This window comes from Phascolarctos cinereus, unplaced genomic scaffold (genome assembly GCF_003287225.1).
Source record: "Phascolarctos cinereus isolate Bilbo 61053 unplaced genomic scaffold, phaCin_HiC Scaffold_3;HRSCAF=262, whole genome shotgun sequence".
Lineage (NCBI taxonomy): Eukaryota > Metazoa > Chordata > Mammalia > Diprotodontia > Phascolarctidae > Phascolarctos > Phascolarctos cinereus.
The window spans coordinates 50607589-50627227 of record NW_027555736.1 but is presented as its reverse complement, the minus strand read 5'-3'; the positions used below and the strand labels follow the sequence as shown (position 1 = coordinate 50627227).

Sequence of the window (19639 nt, the reverse complement as noted above, 5' to 3'; positions counted from 1 at the left end):
CCCTTGGCAAAGAGCAGGCCCCGAGGGAGCTTGGATGGGAGGTAAGGAAAGGTCTGGAGCTGACCCAGCCCAGAGGGATGCTGCCACTGAGGGTCATCAGATTTAGGGTTTAGAGCAAAAAGGTTCCCGAGAGATCTAGCTCTCTGACCTTAGAAAGTCACTTAATCTCAGTTTCTTCATCTGTAAAATGGGGATGACATTGGCACTACCTACCTCACAGGGTTATTATGGGAGAAAATGCTGCATAAATCTTAAAGACAGATAACGTGAGGTATTGCTATTGTTACTCTTTACATGAAGGTGTGGTCCTATGGGTTTGTGCATGGAGCTTGTTGTGAACATGTGTTATGCGCTCATAGGAAAACAGGCAGAATAGTTTGCTCTTGGGGATGTCATGGAAAGGGGCATCTGGGTTATGTCTTTTGGCTTGGGGACATCCACCTCCATGGGATGGAGGAAGGTTGGAAGTAGCTCCTTTTAGGGCCCATCCTGGCCCTGGAACACCACTCACCCAGAGGATCCCCAGCCACGATGCTGTATTCCACTTGTCCATTGGGGCCTGAGTCCAAATCCCGAGCCAGGAAGGTCCACACCCTGGGCCCAGGCTGGCCTTCTGTGACATCAAAAGGCCCCTCATAGTCCCGGGGAAAGATGGGCACGTTGTCATTAATATCATTGACATTCACCAGCACCTGTAAGGAGAATGACAGCTTGGTCAAGGTTCACACAGCCTGTGAAACATCTCCCGGTAGTATCAGGAATCCTGAAATCCATACCACATTGAAGGCAAGAAGGGCTGCAAACAACTTCTAAGGCTCTGGAAGCTCCTGGCATCAGAGGACAAGTCTAATCCCCTCATGACATCTTTTCAAAAGGCTTTCACGTCCTTGAAGACAATTCTCACATGCCCTTGAGCCTTTTCTTCCAGAGGAAACATCCCCAATTCTTTCAACTGATTCTTCTGTGGAATGGATTCAGGGCCCTTTGTCATTCTGATTGACCTCTCCATCTTGTGAAAGTCCTTTCAAAACTGTGGTGCCCAGAACTGAATGCGATGCTCTAGAAATGGTCTAAATGGGGCTTTGGGACCACTAGTTCCTTCTTCCTTGTAGTTACATTTACCATAACACGGCCCAAGATGACATGAGCCTTTTGGGTTCCTTATTGACTCATCAAGTTTCCAGTCCCCTAAATTAGCTTCTGGCTCCTTTTCAGGAGCTGCTAAGACCCTGCTGTCTAAGCATCCCTCCTGTACCTTGAGGTTGATTTCCTAAACTTGTGTAAGACCTAACATTTATCCTTATTACACTTCATCTGATTCTATTCAACTCAGTTTTCTGACCTGTTGAGATCTTTTGGGATCCTGACTCTATCATCCCAGCTTTGTCAGAAGCATTGGTACCAGAGAAAGCCACTTCACTCCTCTAAAGCTCAGTTCTTTCATTTAGAAAAGGGAATGATCATTACAGCCTGCCTGCCTCAAAGGGGGGTTGTGAGGATCACACGAGATACTTTTATGGGCATTCTGAAAACTGTAAAACACTATTAGGTGATACTAATTTTATTATTATTCCATTCTGAGTATTCTAACTTCTGTGATCTTCATAACATCCCTGTGAAGACAGTGATGTAGATAGGATTATTTCCTCTTGAGAGGTGAGTCCTAAAGAGGTTCAGTGACATCCCCAAGGTCATACAGAGACAAGACCAGACATTAGGTCAACTAGCTATGTGCTGTTTCAATGAGAGTTCGATGCCCTTCACCCTCTCCCCATCCCAGCGGGGTTGTTGGTGACCCTTTTCAAGGAAGAGGGGTTGTCACATACCGTAGTAGTGGAAGTAAGGCGTCGAGATGGGATAGGGCACTGGTCAGTGGCAGTGATGATTAGAGTGTATAGGCCATGGCTGATCTCGTAATCCAGCTCCTTCAGAGTGGTGATGACTCCCTGGGGAGAGACATACAGGGTGTGATGATCAGAGGGAAAGGAAAGCTTGGAACTCAAGGCCCTCTGAACAACAGAGAGCTTGGGAAAGAAGTTCAGCTCTCCCTTGTAGTGGGATGATCCTATTGCATCTGGCTGGGCCTAGCTAAAGGCGGGACTTGGGGCACAGGTAGATTTCAGGGACTCACAGCGTTGGTGCCCGTTCCTCAGTCTGGGGAGAGATCAACAGGATAGATTTTGTCTCATGCCACCCAGGCCAACAGAGAAAGTGGGAAATACCACAGTGCTTCCCTGAATACTGCCTTGTTCCAGGCTCCTCCCCATTCCACTTGAACTCCAGGATACATGTATCTGCCCTTGACTCTTTCAGACATCACAGAGACCTCCACCAATTCCCTGGAGTCTCCTGTGTCCATGAAGTCCACCCAGTGGATTCAGCTTTTGAGACTTTGCCTGTCCCTACTAGGCAGGGTTGCAACACCCATGCTCTCCAAACCAAGCTAGGGTGGAACATAGAGGGGAGCACTGACCGTGACACTGTTAATCTGGAAGGTGTCGATGATGTTGCCAGCGACGATGGAATAGACTATGGTGCCATTGGGGCCCTCATCCAGGTCAAGTGCCTGGATTGTGATGAGGCTGATGTTAAGGGTGTCTGGGCCCTCATCTAGCAAGATCTCATAGCGTGGCTGCTGGAACACGGGCACGTTGTCGTTTTCATCCACAATTATCACATAGACATGGGTGGTGGCCTAGAGAGAAAACCATGAGGGAAGAGTCAAAATAGGGGCTTCTCTAGCAAAATGGTGAGGAGTTTTCCCTATTGAACAAGAAATGGAGAGAGGCTCCAATTCAGCAAACAAAAAAGCAAGGGAAATCCACCTTTAATCCCAATCTTACAAAACTGGGCATGGTCTATCATCAACCAACACGCATTTCTTTATCATTTATTACTGGCCAGGCACTGAGGAAAAAAACAATGAAAGATCTATAACAATAATGTTATTAAATACCATATGAAAGGTCTTATAATCTAAAAGTTTTCTAGCTCTTTTCTAGCCCAGGCTGGGCTCACTCATTATGATATGGCAGTAATTGAAGGAGGGAGAAATAACAGAGTCAGGGTGTTGGAAGGCTAGAAATGGACAAAAAAACCCTGTACACAGGCAGGGTTGGGTTATAAGGAGACAGTGGGTCATGGCACACTACAGTCGTTAGAGCTAGGGCTCTAAAGTGTATGGTATATGAATCTAATGGAGCATCACTGTTCCATTATATTAAGAAGTTAACATGTTAAGACGTGAGAAAAGAAGGATTCAGAGAAACCTGGGAAGACTTCTATGAACTGATGCATTATGAAGTGAGCAGAACCAGGAGGACAACTGACTAAAGCATTGCAAATAAAAACAACTTTGAAAAGCTTAAGAACTCTGTTTAACGCAATGACCAATCACAATTCCAGAAGACGGATATTTCTCACCTCTTGGCAGAGAGGTGATGGATAGTAGATGAAAAAGAAAACATACATTTTCAGACACAACCAATGTATAAATTTGCTTTGCTTGACTATACTTATTTGTTTTAAAGGAGGGCTTTAATTTTTTTGAATAGGGAGAATTTTTTTTTTTTAGATGGAATGGGATAGAGTTGTGAAAAAAGAAACAAAAGAAAAATGTTCAGGAAATACTTTAAAAATACGCAGAAGAGAGCAGGAAGAACTACAGAGGGGAACCCAGACAAGACTACCATTTAAAATTTAATATATATTTTTTAAAAAAGAAAGGACCTACATATAATAGAGAATCATAGTTTCATATCATCTTTTTCTGCTATTTATGCATGTAAATGTTCATGTGTGTTGATATTTGTCAACTTTACAAAGTAAAAAAAGAAAAAAGAGAGCTAAGTGGTACTTTTAGCTTCTTTTTTTTTTAGGCATTTGGGGTTAAGTGACTTGCCCAGGGTCACACAGCTAGCAAGTGTCAAGTGTTTGGTCTGAGGATGGATTTGAACTCAGGTCTTCCTGCATTCAGGGCCGGTGCTCTATCCACTGCGCCACCTAGCTGCCCCTCTTTTAGTTTCTTTTTCAGGGAGAGTTGGTGATAGACTATTAGAGTAGGAAGATTGCTTAGTGACCATCTTGTTTAAATCTTTCATTTTGCTAGCTCCATCCTGCCCTTTCCGTCCTCCTTATCTCTCCCACTTCTTGGCTCAGGCCATGGTCTTGCTATTTCACCTCTTTTGTGACTCAAGCCCATGGACATAGCCAGCCAGCCAGCCAGGCAGAGAAGATATTAAGCATTGTCTGTGTTTGAATGGAGACTACACTTTAAGGTTTTGTTTTGTTTTTGGGGGAGAGACCTGAACCTTTGATTCAGTGTGGGGCACCAACATATGAGTCTTTAACTTATCATAGAGAGTTCCTGGGCCATTGAAAGACTAAGTGATCCACCCCTGGTCCCAAAGCTAGTACATACCAGACGCAGGTCTTAAACCTATATCTTTCTAATTCTCGGGTCAGTCTCCTATCCATTACACCATGTTACCTATAACTTCTTATATTAGAATATGAAGATTCCTTTCAATTTCCATCATTGCATTGGTTTTTACCTGAGTCCATGTAAATCACCTCAGGAGCTTCACTCCTGTTGGGGGGAAGATGAAGCTGACTTTATTTTTTTTCCCGCACCAGAAAAATCCCTACCCTTCTGAGGAAACTGAGGTCCAGGGAGTCCAGAAACTACCCACATAGCTAATGCATGGTAGAACTAGAACTCAAATCCTGGACATCCAATCACAAATATGGAGCAGGCTTAGAGATCGTCTTGTTCAGTTGGCCCAAGGTTAGACAGGTAGTAAGTAATTTGGAAACTATGGTGGGAGCCCATGCCTTTTGATGCTACCTGCAGCATCCATTCCACTATATTGTGCTTGTCAGACTCCAGATCTGGCAATCTTGCTATGCCACAGCCGTCTGTAAATGGTCCCCACTTCTCCACCAAAAAAAGATCTCTCCCGCCATCTGTTGTTGTGACTGAGTTTGCATTATTAAAGATTCATTCCTTTATGTCTTTAAGGCTCTCCTAATAGCACCTTACTAAAGTATTAATACCCCGGGGAAGGGAAAACTTTTATCAACTAACTATTTATTGGAGATCAGCTGACAGCCAGCTATCAATTGGCTGGCACTAAATAGGACGCCAGATTCAGGTGGAGCGGTGAGAAGGAGCTAGGCAAACTTCTTGACTTCCCAGGTTTGCCTGGGGCTGGCCTTGGCTGAGAACAGAGGGGCTTAATAGGTGGTTGTTCCTTCCCTCTTTTCCTCCCTCCAGAATGGTCAGGAAATGGGGAGATCTGATTCAATTGGCTGGTCTGGCTAACAATGGCCACACTTCAAATGTAAACTCTATTTAACCCTCAAACTCCACTGGACAGTAATTCTCTGGGTTATCACTGCATTTGTGTGGATTTGGGGTCTGAGAGTTGGTCAGAGGATCCAGATGGGGGCCAGATGGCCCCTCACTTAGAGCTGAGAAGTGGGCAGAGTAGATTTAAAACTGGGAGGGAACTTGGAGGTCATCTAGCCCACCCCCTCATTTTATAAATGAGCAAACTGTCCCAGAGAAGTGAAAGTTTTTGCCCAACCTCACCCAGGTGGTAAGTAGCTCATTCTCTAGGGCTGAGTACCCCAAAGTTCAGGCTATGCCCATATTCCCTCACTGCCCACTCCAGACCTCTCAATGTTCTACCAGTTCTTCAAAATGCCCGGGCATTGAGCAAGTGGCATATGTTCCCTACAAGTTGGGCAATGCTGCCCCCACCCCTAGTTCCCAGCACCCCTGTGTCTTCAGACTCCATGATGCAATCTCAAAAGGTTCTGTGGTTACTGGGGTGATGGCAAAAATTCTTCCCACCTTTCTTCCATCTTGGTGTCTGCCTCATCTCCTCTCCGTAGTCCCTACTCGGAGCTGTCTGTCCACCTCATTGCTTGCCTGAGGCCTGAGCTTTCATGGTGAGAAGAGAGACAGGACCCAAGGTCCCTTCTCCCCAAGTCTTCCCCATACTCCCTCCCTGCCTCTTCCTCCAGCCTGGTGAGAAGAGGGGCCGAGGAGCTGGAAGGAGGTCTTATTTTTTCACTGATGACTGAGGAGCTGGTGGACTCTGTCCCACCAGGTCTGACTCGGTCAACAGGCTGTGATCTCCTATGTCCACAGAGACAGTTAGGCCCATCTTCATCCAGCATCAGAGGCTGCTGCTGCTCCCCTTTCCTAGAGAAGGGGTCACAGGATCCTAGGAACACAGATTTACATCTGGAAGGGGCTTTGGAGGCCATGGAATCCAATTCATCATTTTATGGATTGAGGAAACAAAACTGAGGTCCAGAGAGGTTAAGCAACTTCCCCAAGGTCAGACTACTACAAAGTATCTGAGGCAGGTTTTACACTCAAGCCTTGCTGACTCCAAGTTCAGTACTCTATCTACCATGCCACTTAACTGTTAAGAGGGCAATTCTCCCCAGTGAACACGGGTCAAAGCCTTAGGGCAAATCTCAGATCCATCTGTTTTCCCATAAATCCCAACCAGGAGGAAAAGGACAGACTAGGGAGCAGGGGAGGAGGCTGAAGGAGGGGGAAACTGAGGAAATGTCCTTTCCCTTCTTGGCGCTGGGAATTGCATGGAGATAGCATTATGAGGCTTGTGTACTATAAGCTTTGGGGGGCTTTGGTGGGACACTTCTCTCACAGGGCTGGTGGGGAGATAAGCCATGCCTCATCCAACTTGGGGAACTGTCCCCTAATATAGAGGCCTAAGGGCACCTGGAAAACTTCTCTTGGGATTTGGAGAAAGGGGACAGAAGGGAAGCAGGGCTGGCAAGAAGAAGGAACAGAAAGCTGGGTAGTATGTGACATGGCTTCTTTAGAGGCAACATGGTAGCCGGTTACTAGGTACGACCAGGTCATAAGACTTATTAGTGAGAAAGAAAGATAGCTATGCAGGGAGCTGAGCTGGTCCTTTATATCTTGATTAAGTGATCTCAGCACAAGATTCCAGGATTATTGAAAACCTAACCTTTGTACCTTGAAAGGAGCAAATGTAAGGCCGGAAGTGATCTCAGAAACCATCTAGTCCAACCCCCTCTTTATAGATGAGCAAACTGAGCTCTAGGGATCCAAATGCTTTACCCAAGGTGAGCTAGGTAGTATTAGGCATGATTTGAACCTAGACTCTTTGACCCATGAACCAACTCTCTTTCTGTTGTAAAAACCTTCCAAAAAAATTCAACCTTTGTCTCAGTTGTAATTAAGGGAAGAAAGGAGTGTGTGTGTGTGTGTGTGTGCGCGCGCACGCACGCACCTAGGCCAGGCATGGACTGGTGGCAGAATTGGAAACAGAAGGGACTACTTTCCTCAGCAGCTTTGGGGGACTGGATAGTAAAAGTTGACTATAGGAGAGAAGTCAAACCCTTGTGACTTGAGAGCTGGTCTCCATCAAGCTGAGGATTCATTTATTTATAGGATCCTTAAGATAACAACACCCCTTTTCCACCTTTCCCCCAATGATCTACCCACTGGTAACCCCCAAATGAACTTTCTTTTTATCGAGAGAGAATAAGAATTATTATTATTAAAGGCATGGTTTTATGAGCATTTAGGAAGGGAAGCAGTGATCACAGTGAGGCTGTACAAGAGGGGTATTTAATATAGTAGAAGGGGTTATTGGTCTTAGGATCCAAAGATCTGAGTTCAAGACTGAAGCCCAGTTCTGACCCATCTGTCACTGAACCACATTGAACCTCAGTCTCTGTAAAATGGGTACTTTAGAGCACTTTAAAAAATTTTCCTGGCTCCAAGTCTAACTCCTTTCCAGGGTGCCATACTTTCATGTAGGAGATACATGTTTCTAGGATCATAGATGCAGGGCCTGAAGGGCCCTCAGAGGCCACTGAGTACAATCCCCCTAAGTATACACATGAAGAAACTGAAGGCCAGGTTAAGTGACTTGCTCAAGGTCACACAGGTAGTAAGTTAGAGGTGAGATTTGAATCCAGGTCCTCTAACTCCATAGCCAGTGGTGTCCTGCTACATGATAGTGCCTCATCCAGTTCTACTACAGCTCATTATTACTCAGATTCAGAAATACCACAACTTAAATGGAATCCCCCAGGGCATAACTAGAGTTAGCAAAACCCGGAGAAGCTAACTATGTTTTGGGTATATGTGTTATCTCCGAGCTCCCAAATCAATCCTAGACAATGTTGTCTTATTACATTTTTAGGTAGAACGCTCCTCAAGTTCCACAATGCGCCCCACAGTGTAAAATTAAGTAAACATTCATCTGTTGAAAGAACCACATATCCCTGAATTCCACCTGGAAGGTCAACAAGGAGATTCCCGTTCATAATACTTGCAGAGCACTTAGTGGCACAGAGCAGGTGCTTAAGTCCTTGTTCCCTCCCTCTTTTCTTCCCTCCAGAATGGTTAGGAAATGGGGAGATCCCATTAAACTGGCTCTTCTGGCTAACAACAACCACACTTCAGTGTGCAATCTCCTTAACCCTCAAACTCCGCTGCACGTTCATTTATTTTTATTTCTGATGACTCAAGAGACACAAAAGTCTGACTTGTCTCCGGGTCATCCTCACAGACCAGGCAGAATTTGAGCTGCCTGGCATCCTGGCTGTGGATCAAATAAGGAATTTACTAGGCAGATCTTGAAATAAAATAGCCAATTCTATCAGGCTTGAGGGCGTGAACCAAATTCCTTTGGGGAATATAAAGCCGAATGAAAGTGCCCTTTTCTTGTGAGTAAATGTGCACAGCCTTCAGAATCTACAAGTAAAACAATTTTAAGAGGTTACCCTAAGGTCACCTCTACAGCATCCGGTCTGTATTCACTCAATTAAGAAGTTACACTTTCTCTTTCATCACTTTAAACATCTCTAGAATAGTAAATCTCTTTATTTCTCTAGTATACTATATGATGGCTTTGTGAGAGAGACAGCTTGTGGTGTCAGAGAAAGATCATGGACCTGGGTTCAAATTTTGTTTTGTCCATACCAAGAACAATGTTTTTTTTTTCTTTTTTGTATACCCAGCATTTAGCACAGTGCCTGGCACATAGTAAGTGCTTTATCAATGTTTGTTGCCTGACTGACTCTGTGACTCTCATCAAATCATTCTCTGAGCTGCAGATTCCACATCCATAAAATGAAGGAGTTGGATTCAGTAAGGTTCCTTCCAGCTCTGAATCTACGCTGCTGGGGCCCTGTGACCGAAAATCATTTTGTTCATTTTCTAGGAGGTCGACTGACCATTGGTTTGCAATATTGCAATGTTCACGCTAGGCGTGTCATGTCAACATGAAAGAGACCTTCAAAGCAACTTTGCAGGATGAATTCAGTTAGGGAGAGGTGGGGGAGAGACCTTGGAGAGGGGTCTTAGATCTCAGCTCGGGCCCTGGAGGGGGAGGTACCCTGGGATAGCCTGGTGAAAAAAGACAGAAGTTCAAGGTAGACCACAAGCAGGATGCCAAGGTGTGGAATGAGATGGGACCAGACCAAAGAGGATGGTCATCTCATAGCCTCCTAGGGTTACTAGGACACTCTTTTCTGCTCGATAAAAATCAGTGCTGTTTCTACCTGCTGAAAGAGTTTGAGTACTGTTATTGGTGTTAGCTAGGCGGCTCAGTGGTTGGAGTGTTGGATTTGGACTCAGGAAGACTCATCTTCCTGAGTCCAAATCTGGCCTCAGACACTCCCTAGCTGTGTGACCCTGGCCAAGTCACTTAACCCTGTTTGCCTCAGTTTCCTCATCTGTAAAATGAGCTGGAGAAGGAAATGGCAAACCACTCCGGTGTCTTTGCCAAGAAAACCCCAAATGAGGTCATGACTGAAGATACTAAAACCCTGCCAAGATTTTGCAATATTGTTTCAAGCCTCTGAGATGAATCTGCATTTTCATGAAGATGAAGGCTGAAATGTAAGTCCGCAGAAAACCTAAAACATTTGTAATCTTATGGTTGAAAAAAGAATTGTAATATTTCCTTGTAACTTCATTGCTGTTCAGTTGCGTTCAACTCTTTGTGACCCCATTTGGGGTTTTTTTTTTAGCAAAGATACTATGGCATTTTGCCATTTTCTCCTCTAGCCCATTTTACAGATGGTGCAAACAGAGTTACGTGATTTGCCCAGAATCATACAGCTAGTAAGTGTCTGAGGCTGGATTTGAACTCAGGTCTTCCAGACTCCAGGCTCAGAGCTCTATTCACTCCACCATGTATAGGCCTATTTATCCTCTCCTTCCAGCAGGCTTTTAGAGAGTTAGGGGGACCTACATGTAGGTTTGCTTAGTGATTAAAGAGCAGGCCTTGGAGTCAGAAAGACTTGAATCTAAGTTCTGCCTCTGACACTCATGAGCTTTGTGACCCTGAGTTTACCTTCTTTGTGCTCTCATAGCTCCCTGTTATTCTAAATGTTCTTCACTGGCAGAGAGAGACAGAGACAGAGACAGAGACAGAGAGACACAGAGACACACAGAGAGAGACACACACACACACACACACAGAGAGAGACAGAGACAGAGACAGAGACAGAGAGACAGAGAGACACACACACACACATACACAGAGAGAGAGAGACAGAGACAGAGAGACACAGAGACACACAGAGAGAGAGAGACACACACACACAGAGAGAGAGAGAGAGAGAGAGAGAGAGAGAGAGAGAGAGGAGTTTCCATATCAGGAGTTCCTGACCTACACTGATAAAATCATAGGTGTAGATAGGAAAGAAAAAAGCCAAACACTAAAGCTATTTCTGGCGAGCTAGGACTGGCATGAGCTGCTGCTGAAGGAGAGGCTTGCAGGGGAAACTGAAGATTTCAGAAAGGATGCTGGGCATGTAGTCATAACATGTGCAAGGTCAGTGTGCCGGGGTTCAGTGCCCACAAGGGGAGTTCAGAGGAAGCTGCCCACAGTGATCAATCAGTCAACATTTAAGGAGCACCTACTGTGTGCTGCTCCTTGGGCTAGGTGCTGGGGACGTCTGAGTTTGGATAAAACACGGCCTCTGTCCCCACGGAGCTCACAGGCCTGTAGGGAGAGGAGATGCGGGTGGCCCCCTATAATGGAATCGTCCTGGAGAAGTTAACTTGATCTATGTAAAAGAATGGGCTGGTCAGCGCCATAGCTTCATCTACTGAAGGCCCAGAAAAGAAGGTTTTTACTACCTAAGTCCTTGGCACTGACAAAATGGTTCAACCTCAGAAACTGATATGATTTTATCCTTGGAAATGGCATCAAAGAAGAGGCTGTATCATCTGCCTTGCAGCTCCAACCTTCCATATTTGATGTCATACCCATGAGAAAGAGAGCCTCTTGAGGGCAGGGACTGCCTGATTTGTATCTCCAGTCATCAGCACAGTGCTCTGTACACAGTAAGCACTTATTAAATGCTTCACTCATTCATTCATTCATTCAAGGTTGTATTAATTGGTGGAGGGGAATCAAGGAAGGATTCTTGCAGGGGGAGGTTGGCGCTCAGAGCATCACATGGTTATAGATTGCAAGCTTAGAAGATATGTCCAATGGCTTCATTTATGTAGGAGGAAACTGAGGTAAACAGGTTAAGTGACTGGCCCAAGGTCACCCAGCTAATAAATGTCTGAGGCAGGATTCCACACCAGGTCTTCCAGACCTTGAGTTCAGTGCTCTATCTACTACCCGGCTCTGTCTCATAAACAGCAGCACCTCCTTCGAAGTGGAATCAATCACTGACCAGATTTCAAAGGAAATCTGGCAAGGTTAAAAGTGTACCTGTGCCACGTCCAAAGACGCACCCAAACATCACAGAACCTGCTCCAGGGTCTTGTCTGACCCCCACTCCCATTCTCTCTCCTTATTCATTCGGACAGTTGTATTCCCCATCTCCAGCTAACTTTGCCCAAGTCTTTCCTACCCAAGGGGATTGTGGGAGATTAATGGCTCTTCCCAGAGACAGGGAAACCAATTTATCCTCTACTGGAGCTGGGGTCCTTTCATTTCTTATGCCGGCCCCAGCCTCCATCCCTCCCTCTCGCCTTGGCCACCTTCCTCTGGTCAGAAGTCGCCTTGCATCTGGGTGATGAATGTACAGGGCTCATCTGCAGCCCTCTGTGAAGCAAACAGGGGATACGTGCCATAACATGGGAAGTCAGAAGACCTGAGTTTGAGTTTTCCCACTGTTATCTGCTAACTGTGACCCTGGGCAAGTGACTTTAACCTGTCTGGGTCTCAGTTTCCTCTTCTGTAAAATGAGGGGGTTGCATTCGACGTCCCCTAAGATTCCTTCTAGCTCTAAACCCTTGATGCTAAATAGAACTGTGACCCGCAGGAGCCAGAACGTCTTCCTTTCAGCCAATGTGCTGCCTCTTCCCTTCCTGGCCCATCTTGTGGGCTCCCAAGCTTGTCTCTGAGCGTTGAATAACAGTCAGTAGTCAAGAGATCTTGCCAGGAGAGCTGCTCATCAATTGATCCACAAGCATTTAAACACTAGACGTCCAACTGCAACAGTGAGACAGTGTCTGCCCTCAGGGCGCTTACAGTCTACCATAAAGATACCAAAAGAAGGCACAATACGCCTCTGGGTTTGGGTGCCCATGTGTCTAGGAGTGGGGAGATGTGTTCTGAAGTGTGTAAACATGTGTAGGAATGTGTGCCTTCTCCTGGACGTGGGTGTTTGTGAATAGGTGCGTGGTGATCTGCTCTGGTAGGCTCCCAGCCCTGCAAACAAGCCAGCTTTAGGTTGAGTCCAGCAGCAGCAGCAGCAGCAGCAGCAGCCGCCCAGCAGCCCAGCACCGAGGGTTGGGTTTCCCTCTCACCTCCTGGGGGTGCTGTCCCTCTCTATCACTCTCACTCTGGCTGGCTGACTGAGTTGTAAGTGATCAGCCACTCAGAGAGGTTTCCTGCAAGCCAGGACAGCTGTCCCGGCCGCTGTCAGCTAAGTTCTCGGGCTGCTGTGGCTCAGGGTTCCGTGTGTGGGAGGCTCTGGACAGTCCTCACTCCCTCCGCCAGAGCGAAGCTCACTTTGAAGTCCCCCAAGATGGATTTGCATCCAGGGGCTGCCCTTGGACACTGGGGTCCCCTGCTCCTTGTTCTCTTCCTGGCTTCCTCCAGAGGTAAGCTCCCGATCTTTTCCTTGTCCCCATCACGAAAGAGAAACCCACCCTTGGCTCCTCCTCAGAACTGGGCACAGCTGGGAATGACGAGGCCGGAGGGAGAGGACCAGCTTGGGGCTGACTTTTCCCTGAAGCGGGGTCTCAATCGCATTCCTCCTGAATCTTTTGCCCAATAATAAAGTCTGAGGAAGGCTGAGCCTGGAGTAGTGATGGGCTGGGACAGGGAGATTAGCTGTCAGGCTGGGTCTTGCCTGGCAAGAGGGAGGAAGCTCTGGATCTCGGCTATGTAGGGTGGGGTTTAGGGTTTGGTTTTGTTTTGTTTTGCCCAAACCAAGGACAAGATGTTGACAACCTAAAGAGAAACCTTGTTATTGCAAGTTTGGGAAGGAGGGGTTTACACGTTTAACCCCTTTTCAGTCTGCAGTGGTTAACCTTGCCATAAGTGGGCAGGGTCCCTAGAATGTCGGGATGTACCGGCGTGGGCCCGCTGGGGGCAGCAGGAGGGAGGGGTCTCCTTGCCCCGAGGTTCTTTAGTAGGGTAGTCTGATTCTGAGGAACGTCATTGCTGGGGATGGTGCCAGTCTGGGAACAGCAGGAACACAGGCCATCTGTACATTGTCAGGGCGGCTTGGTGTGCAAACCCACAGCTGCTACTCGGGATTCCTGTTACTCTGAAGGAATATTCCCCGGGGCTGTGTCCCACCATGAGCATACTTCTGGCTGGGGGGGGGGTGATGCTTGCCTGAGATGAAGACGGAAGTTTCTGGGGTCCAAGCATTATTTGGGTGTGGGAGGACAGGGGAGGAGACTCGGGAAGCTGTCCCTACTTTTTCTCTGTTGTGAGGGAAGTCAGTGACTCAGGGTTGGAGGGGAGGCCAGAAAGACAGCACCCCTGGAAAGAGTCAACTATGGTGTGACTCCAGTGATCTCCATGGGTTCACTAGAAGCAGTGCCCACCCCTCCAGGCCCTTCTTAGTCCAGCTCTCCCTCCCTGCAATGTCAAGCCCTTTATATGCTGCCCGAGTGCTGGGCCCTGGGGGTGGGGGGGAAGCCCTTGGAAGGTGGGATTTCAGCTGCTATTTCCTTTGCATCTCCCCCCTTACCTGACACCTCCCTTATACGCAGACACTGCCCACAGAGAGCACAGTTAGGTGGGGACCAGCTAACCCTATGAAGAGTGTCCCTAGTCACCAAACCTTTTGTGTGACAGGTAAGGAGCCTCTACTTTCTTGTTAGAGACCTCACCGTCCAGGAGGGACAGAGCCTGCCCTGGCTGCAGGGAGCCCTCCAAGAGCCTCAGAGGGGGTGGAAGCCAGACTGGTTGGATTTGAGGGAAGGGGGCAGGGCTGTAGAGAAAGTATGTAGGGAGACCAGGTACCACCCCAGAAATGGCCTCACATACTCCACTCTGAAGGCAGCCTCTTATCTTCATCCTGAGGAGCCCCAGGCTCTGGGGGCCTCTGATAAGCTGAGTGTTAGGGCCCCCGAGAGCAGGGAGAGGCACAAGGGTAAGGCTGGCAAAGCGGGGAGGCTGCAGCTCACTGACCCAGGGCCCAGGGAGGGAGAGAACGAGAGACCCTGCTCCAGGTAAGAGCCGGTGGGTGACAGTGCTGAGGAAAAGAGAGGGAAAGGGAAAAGGCTATGAGTCTCCATACCAAACGGACTGAGAAATTGTGTTTAGGGAGTGCTGGAGGCTTGGGAGAGAGAGTGGGGAGGGGGAAGGGGAGAGGAAAAGGGAAAGGGAGAGAGACAGAGACACAGAGAGAGAGAGAGAGAGAGAGAGAGAGAGAGAGAGAGAGAGAGAGAGAGAGAGAGAGAGAGAGAGAGAGGGAGAGGGAGAGAGAAGAGAAAGAGGGGAAGGGAGGGAGGGAGGAGGGAGAAGGAGGGAAAGGGAGAGGGGGAGGGGAAAGAGGAGAGGAAAAGGGAAAGGGAGAGAGACAGAGACAGAGAGAGAGGGAGGGAGAGAGAAGAGAAAGAGGGGAAGGGAAGAAGGGAGAAGGAGAGAGAAGGAAAGAGGGGAGGGGAAAGAGGAGAGGAAAAGGGAAAGGTAGAGAGAGACAGAGACAGGGAGAGAGGGAGGGAGAGAGAAGAGAAAGAGGGGAAGCGAAGGAGGGTGAAGGAGGGAAGAGGAGAGGGAGAGGGGGAGGGGAAAGAGAAGAGGAAAAGGGAAAGGGAGAGAGACAGAGACAAGGAGAGAAGAGAGGGAGAGAGAGTGGGGAGGGGGAAGGGGAGAGGAAAAGGGAGGGAGGGAGGGAGAGAGAAGAAAAAGAAAGGGAGGGAAGGGAGAAGGAGAGAGAAGGAGGGAAGGGGACAGGGAGAGGGGGAGGGGAAAGAGGAGAGGAAAAGGGAAAGGTAGAGAGAGACAGAGAAGGGGAGAGAGGGAAGGAGACAGAAGAGAAAGAAGGGAAGAGAGGGAGAGAGAGAGGGAGGGAAGAAGAGAAAGGGAGAGAGGGAGAGGAAGAGAAAGGAAGGAAGGAAGAAGGGGAGAGAGAGATGGGGGAGGGGAGAGGAAAGGGGAGAGAAGAGCAGAGAAAAAAGGGGGAGAGAGAGAGAGAGAGAGAGAGAGAGAGAGAGAGAGAGAGAGAGAGAGAGAGAGAGAGAGAGAGAGAGAGATTTTACTTTTGGGTGCTATACAATTACAAAAGCACTTTCCCATTCAATATTCATCTGAATCTCACAACAATCCTGTGAAGTAGGCATTGCAGGCTTCACTATGCCCATTTTACAGATGAGGAAACTGAGGCTCATGGGGTTTAAAGGACTTGGCTAAAGACCATGCAGTAAATAAGAAGAACTGAGACTAGACCAGGCCAAACTCCAAGTCTGATGCACTTTATAAATAATAAAAATGTTCCTTTAAGGTTAACAAAGCTGTTTACAAATCTTACTTCATCTGATCCTGGTAACAACCCTGAGAGGGTGCTACTCTTATCTCCATTTTAAAGATGAGGAAATGGAGGTTGAGAGAGGTTTAGACTTCTCCCCCACTGTCACACCGATAGTGTCTGTGGTATCATTTGAACTTGGCTCTTCTTAACTCGGAGCCCAGGGTGCTAACCACTGTAGCACCAACAGTCATCATCCCCCTCTTCTTCTCTCCCTAAAACGATGCCACTGGGTATTTCTTATTCATTCCAGGACACCAAGCTGGGTCACTCTACCCTGTGGCCTTGCCCTCACTCTACAGCTGGGAGACAGCTAGTAAGTTTTTGAGGCTGGATTTGAACTCAGGTCCTTCTGACTCTAAGGCCGGAGTTCTATACACTGTGCAACTTAGCTGCCCCGAGAAGGGCAATTTCTACAGCTGGGGAGACTGAGGCATAGAAAGACCAACCATATGAACTTAAACAATACTTAGCCTGGAGAAGACAAAGATTAGGGCTGGGGCAGGGAGCTCTGGTGTCAGGCTCAGTCCTGCAGAGCAGGAGGGAGGCAGCTTCCTGACTGGGAGTTCCTGATGGGCGCAACGTAATAGTTTCTAGTCCTTAGCTGCTCTCCAGAGAGGCTAGTTAGGAATGCATTGCAAAGTCTGAGCTGTGCTTGTGGTCATGGTGGTGTGGGTGAGGACCCTCCATTCTCCTAAAATCACAGGTTCTTGATGTATTTGTAGGGCTGACATGTGCAAGAGAGATCAGAGTAAAGAAAGACTTCCTGACGATTAGAGCTGTCTGCAAGTTGGCTGGGCTGCCTTGCTCCCTTCACTGGAGACTTTCCTCTGGAGGGCGGGGGTCCTATTCAGGAAGGGCTAGACCAGCTTGAGCTGTGTTCCAATTTTAAGATTTGGGCTTCAGGCTCAGGGCCACAGGCTTCTTACTCACAGCATGAAGGGCCGCATTTGGAGTCAGAGGACCTGGATCTGAATCCTGGTTCAGCTCCTCCTTACCTGTGTAACCCTGGTTAGTGACTTCCTGCCTCTGGGCTCGATTCTCCCCATCTGTAAAATGGAGAGGACTGAATAGGTGATTTCTATATTCTTTTCCTATTTGAGAGTCTGTGATTCCATGATCTTCGTAGGGCTGAGAGGTTTGGATGACCCTTTGAATCCAGCTGTGTGCAGGGAGAATTAGGAGAGTTCCTAATTAGGACAGAATCGGGATAGTTCACAGAGGCTCACCCCATAGCAGAGTCAAGAAATCTGAATTTTCACTCCATCAGAGTCCCCTCCAACCGATCCTAACACCAGGATACTCAAGCAGCTTCTAGTTTCTTATGGTCTCGGCTTAAATAGCCTTGGAGTCCTGGGTTACAAAAACCTTCCTGTCATCTGAGGGTCCATGGTGATGTCTAAATGCCCAAAGGTCCTAGAAGGAGAGGGGGTCTGAGGGAAGCAACCCTCATTTGAGAGTTGGGAGACTTGGATTCTGTTCCCAGCTCTGCTGCTAATTTGTGTCATTGGGAAAATAACCAAATATCCTTGAGCCTCTGTTTTCTCACCTGTAAAATGGGGCTAATACCTCAAACTACACTATGACTATTAAACGAAGAGATAGGAAAAAGCTCTGAAAAATATACAGCACTGTGCAGATATGATGGGGGACCATTAAGTGCTTTTTCTTAGGTTATGGGTTCAATACAATTTAGTTCAATGAGCATGTATTAAGCACCTACTGTATTCAGAGCACTATGGTACTGTGGATACAAAGATAGAAATGAAGATAGTCCCTGCCCTCAAGAAGCTTACATTCACCTGGCAGATAATCCATGAGGTCTGGTACCAACTGCTGTGGGGAAGAGAAGGGCAATTTCTTTTGCAATCAGAGTTAAGTGGCTTGCCCAGGGTCACACAGCTTAAGTCCTTCTGACTCTAAGGCCGGAGTTCTATACACTGTACCACCTAGCTGCCCCGAGAAGGGCAATTTCTACCAGGTCACAGGTCTCGAAAGATGCTGGCATGAGGCGCAGCCTGAGGCTGAACTCTTCTGGGAGAGCCTAGCTGAGAGTATCAAGGGCAGGATCATTGTGAATGCTGATGAGCTCAAGGTGAAGAACATCGAGGCTAGTGGCTGGGTCCGGTGCATGATGAACATGGACGGTCCTGATGGTCGGTCAAGGACTTGGGGCATGTTGGGGGAGCCTCTTTCATTCTCTGAGATGGCAGAACTGTATAACCTGTATCAAACTGCTTGCCAGGGGCAGCTAGGCGGTGTGGTGGATAGAACTCTGGCCTTGGAATCGGGAGGACCTGAGTTCAAATCTGGCTTCAGATACTTGACACTTACTAGCTGTGTGACCCTAGGCAAAGTCATTTAACCCTGATTGCCTCACCAAAAACAACAACAATAAAAAAAAAACCTGCTTGCTTTCTCAATGGGGGTGGGGTAGGGAGAAGATTTGGAACTCAAAGTTTTAAAAATAAATGTTAAAATTGTTTTTACATATAACTGGGGAAAATTTTAAAAATATTTGAGATGGCAGAACCATGCTGGGAAGAGGATGACCACCCTATGGGGTGTGGCTGGGGAGGATATACCGAAGGCAAAGATGTAGGAGGTAGCTCCATGGATAGAATGCAAGACCTGGAGTCAGAAAGACCTGAGTTCAAATCCTGCCCTGGACACTTATTTGCTATGTGAAGCTGGGCAAATGACACCTCTCTCAGTCTTGATTTCCTCATCTATAAAATGGGGATTAAAAATAGCACCTACTTCCCAGGGTTATTGTGATGTAAAATGAGATAATATTTGTAAAGTACTTTGCAAACCATTAAGTGCTATACAAAAGCTAGCTATTATCTATTATTTATGATGCCTGAAGCTCTTTCCCAAACCAAGAAGGGTGGGCAGAGGGGGTTGGTTCAGAGAAATGGAGAACAGTAGGGCCTCTTCTCCATTTTCTGTAGACATAGGTAAAGCTGGAAGACCAAGTCCAAGGAAGGGAAAAAATAGGTTTGTTAATTTGCAGTGGCCACCCTTTCTTATGTAAGTTCCATGAGAACAGAGACTGTCTTTTGCCTTTCTTTGCATCCCTGGTATTGGCACCAGATTTCCATGCAGCAGGTGCTTAATAAATGCTTGTTGACTAATCACAGAATCTCAGGAATGAGAAGGGAATTCAGAGACTATCTAGGCTGGCAGCCCTCTATAACTAACCTGAGAAATGCTTGTCTAGCTTTTGCCTGAAGCCCTCTAGAGAAGGAGAACTCATTACCTCTGGAAGCAGCCCTTTCTATATCTACTCCCCCCCCTTTATTCATTCATTCATTCATTTATCTATTTCTTTTTAGTTTTCAATGTTCACTTCTATAAGATTTTGAGTTCCAAATTTTTCCCCCTTCCTAGGACATCATACAATCTGCTTATCTACTTGTAGTTGTTGGGATAGTTTTCCTGTCATTAAGCCTAGAATTTTGTCTCTGTACCCTTTGCCCGTGGTTCATTGTTCTGCCTTCTGGAGCCAAGCAGAGGAAAGCTAAGCCCTCTTCCAAGGGACAGCCCTTCAAATACTTGAAGAAAGCTGCCATGAATTCCCTACCCAACTCCCTCCCTTTCCACCAAGCCTCCTCTTCTAAAGGCAACCTCCCCAGTTTCTTTAAAGGCTCCTCAT

At 47.1% G+C, this 19639-nt stretch overlaps 2 protein-coding genes across 6 annotated transcripts in view; one reads left to right on the top strand and one right to left on the bottom strand.

Moving 5' to 3' along the window:
* CDH23 (cadherin related 23) overlaps positions 1-19639 on the bottom strand; it is a 606235-nt gene that overhangs the window by 43992 nt on the left and 542604 nt on the right. Inside the window, exons 38-40 of the mRNA XM_020994435.2 lie at positions 2474-2695; positions 1827-1946; positions 512-692 (exon numbers count right to left, since the gene is read on the bottom strand). Coding sequence (XP_020850094.1) covers positions 512-692; positions 1827-1946; positions 2474-2695 — 523 coding nt within the window. The remainder of the gene's footprint in view (positions 1-511; positions 693-1826; positions 1947-2473; positions 2696-19639) is intronic.
* The window catches only part of VSIR (V-set immunoregulatory receptor), a 61537-nt gene that overhangs the window by 7987 nt on the left and 33911 nt on the right, over positions 1-19639 (top strand). Inside the window, exon 1 of one of the 5 annotated variants that reach the window (XM_078150824.1) lies at positions 12826-13096. The exons of 1 other annotated variant lie outside the window; for it this stretch is intronic. In XM_078150824.1, coding sequence (XP_078006950.1) covers positions 13021-13096 — 76 coding nt within the window. In that variant the 5' untranslated portion in view covers positions 12826-13020. 3 more of the 5 variants (XM_020994438.2, XM_020994437.2, XM_020994439.2) reach the window with 3 other exon arrangements.